General features: G+C 35.7%; 1 protein-coding gene across 1 annotated transcript; it reads right to left on the bottom strand.

Moving 5' to 3' along the window:
- Positions 1–386: 386 nt before the first annotated feature.
- LOC125185275 (cytochrome P450 734A5-like) lies at positions 387–5265 on the bottom strand. The gene is made up of 7 exons (XM_048081785.2): positions 4982–5265; positions 4376–4575; positions 3598–4140; positions 2458–2608; positions 1077–1253; positions 837–979; positions 387–762 (listed from the first exon to the last, which is right to left on the bottom strand). Exons 1-7 carry the CDS (start codon positions 5166–5168, stop codon positions 655–657), a joined length of 1509 nt encoding a protein of 502 aa, XP_047937742.1. The 5' UTR covers positions 5169–5265; the 3' UTR covers positions 387–654.
- Between the last annotated feature and the right edge of the window lie 494 nt (positions 5266–5759).

Below are 5759 nucleotides of genomic sequence, written 5' to 3'. Positions count from 1 at the left end.
CACCAACGTTCATACGCAATTACGTGGTCAACATGCATTAGTATAATGGCCTAATGAAACTAAAAATTGTAAAAATACCTAATGAAATAAAATACTACTCCATCAGTCCTATAATAGATGTCACACTTTTCTTTTTTTAATTGTCCAACAAAAGATATCACATTTCCATATTTGAAAAAAGTTCACTCTCACATTAATATAAAAATTATATTTTCTCTCTCCATCTAAGACACAAAACAAAATCTCGTAAAATTCAGTGCCGTCCCACAAATATGATATCTTTTATGCGACGGAGAGAGTACATTAGATCTAATAAGCCAAAAATTTGTACAAGGACCTAATAAAACAAAATGAAATACAAAATGAAATAGTATCCTCTACATAAGTTTTGCCCAAAAATATCAACACAATCATTTTCTTTCTCCATCAAACTACCTAATAAGGCAGTATATATTAGCATAAGTGTGAACATTTATTTCTGCAAATGTATAGCTCTCATTTGAGAGAAAGAAACTGGAATACAATTCCACAACAGCAGAGAAAAACTACTTACAATATTACAGCTTGGAACCAGAGGCCCTAGAGCCAAATATAAAAACTTACCAAGCAAAAAACTACATAAGCCCATGTTAACTTGTGAGTAAAACAGCTTCTTCAGTTGCCCCTTTTTGAGAAAACTATCTGCAGACTTGAATCGAGCTGGAGACCGCAGTTATTTGTCTTTGGTTTCAGATTGCTTTCGGATCCTAGCTGCGGTCTTAACTGCAGTGACCAGTGCAAAAACTTTACAAAGTGATCGAATGGTAACACTTTAGGTTTGGATCAGATTTGCAAACCTCGTAACGTTCAATCAATGCAGCAAACAATGATGAAATCCCAAGGATGGCTAGCTTTTGTCCAACACATGCACGAGTACCAGACCCGAACGATAGAAATGCTTCGACTTCCTTTCCCACTTTTGCAACGGAGGAAGTATGTCCTGCATCCGACATAATCCAGCAGACACAGTAAACATCAAAACAAAGTAAATTTAGAACATAAACTTGAGATTACGAGTAGAATGGGAATTCAATTACCTGTCAAAGTATTGTTTAGGTCAACGAGACATCTGACATCCGTACTTGCTAGAAATCGGCATGGATTGAATTCCGCCGCATCGCTCCCCCAGTTTGAACTATTCATTTGAACCAGCTGAACAGGTACAACAATAATAGCACCAGCAGGTATCACTGTACCATCTTTGAGTTTCAAATCTTCAAAAAGCCCCAAAGAAATAAAAATTTAGCCACTGTGTCTGAAGGAGAGATTACACAAACAAATGTCTAAGAGAATAACATTCTATAGAGCATGATTCTATACTTCAAGTAGTTTAAGATTTGAGTTTGATTTCCTTCTAATTTGTTACAGAGTTGTATTGGCATAGGACTCTTGATGCATTCATCTATATTGGGGAACGATCAAGAAGTAGAAGCATCCAAGGGATCAAAATAGTTGAGACCGGCAAGTGTCGTCCGTTCTTAGTTTGGGATTCATCCCTTTCTTTTATAAATTTCAGTTGTTAATTGTTATCGTTTCTCTCAGACAAATACATCATACAGTTTGTGTGCATTTCTTTTATCTTTCTATATCATTGTATTGTAGTATTAAGTCAGTTTCATCACACTTCTGGGTGAACTTCAATTCCCATTCGACCAATCTATCATCCGTCTTTCACTCTGTATAATAATAGGATAAAACAGCACCTATTCACTCTAGCTACTAAGGTTGTTGTTCCTTCTTTATTTATTACTCCCTCAGCCCGCCATTAAATGTCAATTAAACGTTCAGTTTTACTATTTTTTAGTAAATGGACCCCACACTCTTCTAACGCATTCAACTCATATTTGACGAGTAGAAAACTAATACTTCCTTCATCCCTGATAAATTGATTCGCATTCCTTTGCGGGACGTCCTATGTTAATTGATTCATTTCCTCTTTTGTAAAAATTAACTCTCTCTCTCTCTCTCTCTCTCTCTCTCTCTCTCTCTCTCTCTCTCTCTCTCTCTCTCTTACTTTATTCTCTCTCAATTTAAGTCACTAAACATCTTTTTCTTAATTCTTGTGTCAAAACAACCTCAGTTAACCGGGGCAGGACAAAGGGAGTAAATAAAAGTAGGACTCTCATTGCACTAACTTTTTCCACCCACTTTCTTTAAATTTCTTAAAACCCATGCCGAGTCAAAGTGGGACATTTATTTATAGACTGATGGTTTTTTTTTGGGAGTTGTAGGCATGTAGCTAACAAGGATTGCATGAAATCACTTCCGAAAAGGCTAATGGAGAAAGCTTTCTTCACGAATGGATTTACACACTCCATAATATAAGTTCTTTACTTACACTAAGAATTCCAATCATAAGTGAATCTATAGGCAGATTTTTATCATCACCGTTGAAGTCATAAGGAAAAAAGTAATTACCGTGTTGGAGAGAGCATCTTTGCAACAGAGGTCCGGCTGGATGTAAACGGGCTGATTCATATACAACTGCCAAGAGATTAGGTGACATATCAAAATTCTGTTCGTCTAGCCTTCTCCCAGTTTTTTGGTCAATAACTATCTCCGAGTGGATCTATCAAAAGTACATCATCAATCAAAGGCACTATCACTAATATTAAAAAAATGAATCAGAATCATAAACTTCAAAATGTAATGCAGTTTAACATCCTAGGTAAAGAAGTTCAAATGAGATTTCGTAAGCAATGCACTTATACAATACAGCCATTCATAAGGGATGCCTTATTTTAGCCTCGACTAAGAACTACAAAAACAGCTATGGGAATACACATGGAAAAAGAAGAATCTAGACAGCCACTGAAAAGTTTGCGATTTAAAACAAAAAAGCACTGGAAAATTGTTATACTCATAAGATATTGAAAATCCAGAGAAATTTTTCGGTAGAGACTAGAGAGATCATTTTTTTTGTCCGCGAACTTCACTAAGGTATCAATTTTGGTCCGTATCATTTGAAAATATCTTTTGAGGTTCAATAAGTTCGATATAATATCGTTTGAGCTACTTTTTTATTATTTCAAACTTTTTTGGATGAAAATACCCTCTAGTCCATGCACATGAAGGTCATTCAGTCTATTTATTCTCTTATCTTTATAAAAATATTTAATTTATCTCTTAATTTTTGTTGCCCCTTTATTAAAAGAGAGAAGGAAAAAATGGGGAAGAAAAGAGAAAAAGAGAAGGAAGAAAGGGGCAAAAAAAATAAAAGCGATAAATGAACTATTTTAATAAAGAAAAGAGATTAAATAGACTGAAATGCCCCCTTTATGGGCTTGCAGGTATTTTCGTCCAAAAAAGTTTGAAACAATGAAAAAGTAGCGATATTACAATTAATGGACCTTAAAAGATATTTTCAAATGTTACGGACCTAAATTGATACATTGGTGAAGTTCGCGGACCAAAAAAAATTCACTCTTTTCTGTAAGTAAATGAAGTAATGAACATGTAAGACCTTCAACTAAGAAAGCAACTGCATAAGAGGCATATCAAGGAATTATTCTAGGACATCACGCCGTCGTAATGGATTTTGTTTGTAAGATGAGGTACCTTATCCTGTACGTCTGCATGTGTCACAAGTCTTTTCAAGATATTAGCAATAAGAGAAGCCATAGTGAGAGACCCATGGAACATCAGGCTTATTATTTCTCCACACGGCTCATGTTCCATGTGATCGAGGGCATCAAACTCCCATAAGAATCCTGACTTGCGGTTTTGCCTGCACTCTGTTATAAGCTCCAGCGTTAAGCACTTCAACTGAGCACAAGAATCCTGATACATCCAAAAACCCCTTTTCCAGAAAGGCGTGACGCTATAAGATGCCCAAAAGCATGCATCTTTAGCTATCGTCAGTAGCAGATCCTTAAAGAGAGTTGCCTTGGGCCAATCCAAAAACGTATCTCCAAATAGTGTAGCTCCGAGGATGGTATAAGCTAGATGAAGAGAAATTGTTTCAGAGTCCACAGCTCCATCGTGCCTTGCGCTTTGAGCATTTTCTATAGCACGAACCAATATCTGTTTAGGAATTGAAGTAGCTCTCTCAAGCAACGCACCTCCAAGTTTCAGTTCTAACGACTTCCGCTGATGTTCAACCTACAACAAAAATGTGAAAAGTTCAAAAGAGCAGACTGCTGTTTTCGGCATAGAAAACATATCTATCAAGTAAGCTTCTAGACTAAACACGATAACATGGAAACGGACTATTGAAGGATCAAACACGGGGGGATGGATATAAGGCATAACTCGCTTGTACTAACATGATGTACATGTACATCATCTAAAAAATATGTTGCGTTGCTACTTGAAACACATCCAAAACATAACAAACCTTGTGAAACGATGAGATAAAAAGGCTAGATCTTCCAAATGCAAGACGAAAGGCCCTCCCTGTCAAAGGCAGCTTATCCTCAGCCTTCAAAAGTACCTCTTTTATAAGATCCATTTCCTCTACCGAGACCAATAGTTGCGTAGGAGCTAGCCAAAGTTTCACAACGCCACCATATTTCTTATGCATCTTATCAAGAACATCTGAATCAGAAGCAAACATGTAGTCCATCAAAAAAAGGAACTCTTTATGCATATAACACACAAACAGTTGTTCTGAATTTCGAATCATATTCTCTAATAAATACACTACACTACTACCTCCGTTTCCTAAAATAAAACCTTCATTTTTTATTGTTACTCTATTTTAGGAAATGAACCTCACAAACCACTATCATTAATTTCACTAATTTGTTCTCTTCGTCTTTCTTACTTTACAAATTTTCAAATTAAAAATCCGTGTAATTTCCAAAGTTTCTATATTTAGGAAACGGGGGAACGTGTTCAATTTAAAACATCATTAATCCCTTCCAAAACCTAACATGAATCTTCGAAATTGCAGAGTTATACTCGAAATTAGCAATAACAAATAAGGGAGGAAGAGAGAAACCGGGGAGATTGGAGGTGGAGAAGAGGCAGGCGTGGCCGTAGAAGGAAGGGCAAGGCGGGCCAGGTATGAGGCGGGCCTTGCACCATAACTGGAAAATCTTCACTAGTTTTCCAAGCAAAAAGGAGGTTACGCCGATTAGCGACAGCCATAGGAAGGCATTGATCTCGCGTTCAAGGCAAGAAGCCATAGTTCCCAAACATCGATCAAACAGAGATGGAGGGATTGGGGATTATGACAGACAGCCATGTTAGTATGATTTTAGTTGACTGTCCCTCTCTCGATTGTCGTCTTCCGAATAAATGGGTTACTCTTACTTATCCATCTACTACTATTATTACTCGTACTATGCACGGATCATGAATACAAAACTCTTAAGATAAGTGAATACTGAGCCAAATTTTATAGTGTTTAAAATTATGATATGTATAGGGTAAATAAAATACAATAAAGAACATAGTTAAGACAATGATGCTTATATCTAAGAATACGTGTACATTATAATAAAATATATACAAATAAAAGAAAATATGCAACTAATAGCAACATACAAATACAAAATATACAAATAAACCGGGACTACATCATTAATAGCTGAAATATTAAAAGTTGGAGTATAAATTAAGAAGATCCATTTAAATAAAAACATCACGCAAAATACCCAAATATTTTTAAAAAGAAAAAAAAAAGATAGAAATACAACAATAAAATTATGAAACCCATACATTTAATTCAAAAAATGTAACAAAAGAAACGAAATAAGGAACACAAATAAGCCCAT

This window comes from Salvia hispanica, chromosome 1 (assembly GCF_029641045.1).
Source record: "Salvia hispanica isolate PSC_SH4W2 chromosome 1, Shi_PSC_v1, whole genome shotgun sequence".
In the NCBI taxonomy this organism is placed as follows: domain Eukaryota; kingdom Viridiplantae; phylum Streptophyta; class Magnoliopsida; order Lamiales; family Lamiaceae; genus Salvia; species Salvia hispanica.
This window is presented reverse-complemented; position numbering and strand designations above follow the sequence as displayed.

Coding starts and splice junctions, on each gene's coding strand:
- LOC125185275 (XM_048081785.2), bottom strand. CDS start 5,168: ATGGCTTCTTGCCTTGAACGCGAGATCAATGCCTTCCTATGGCTGTCG. Junction 4,576..4,981: donor CTCCACCTCCAATCTCCCCG/GTTTCTCTCTTC, acceptor CTTCTGATTCAG/ATGTTCTTGATAAGATGCAT. Junction 1,254..2,457: donor AAGATGCTCTCTCCAACACG/GTAATTACTTTT, acceptor GGCTTTTTGAAG/ATTTGAAACTCAAAGATGGT.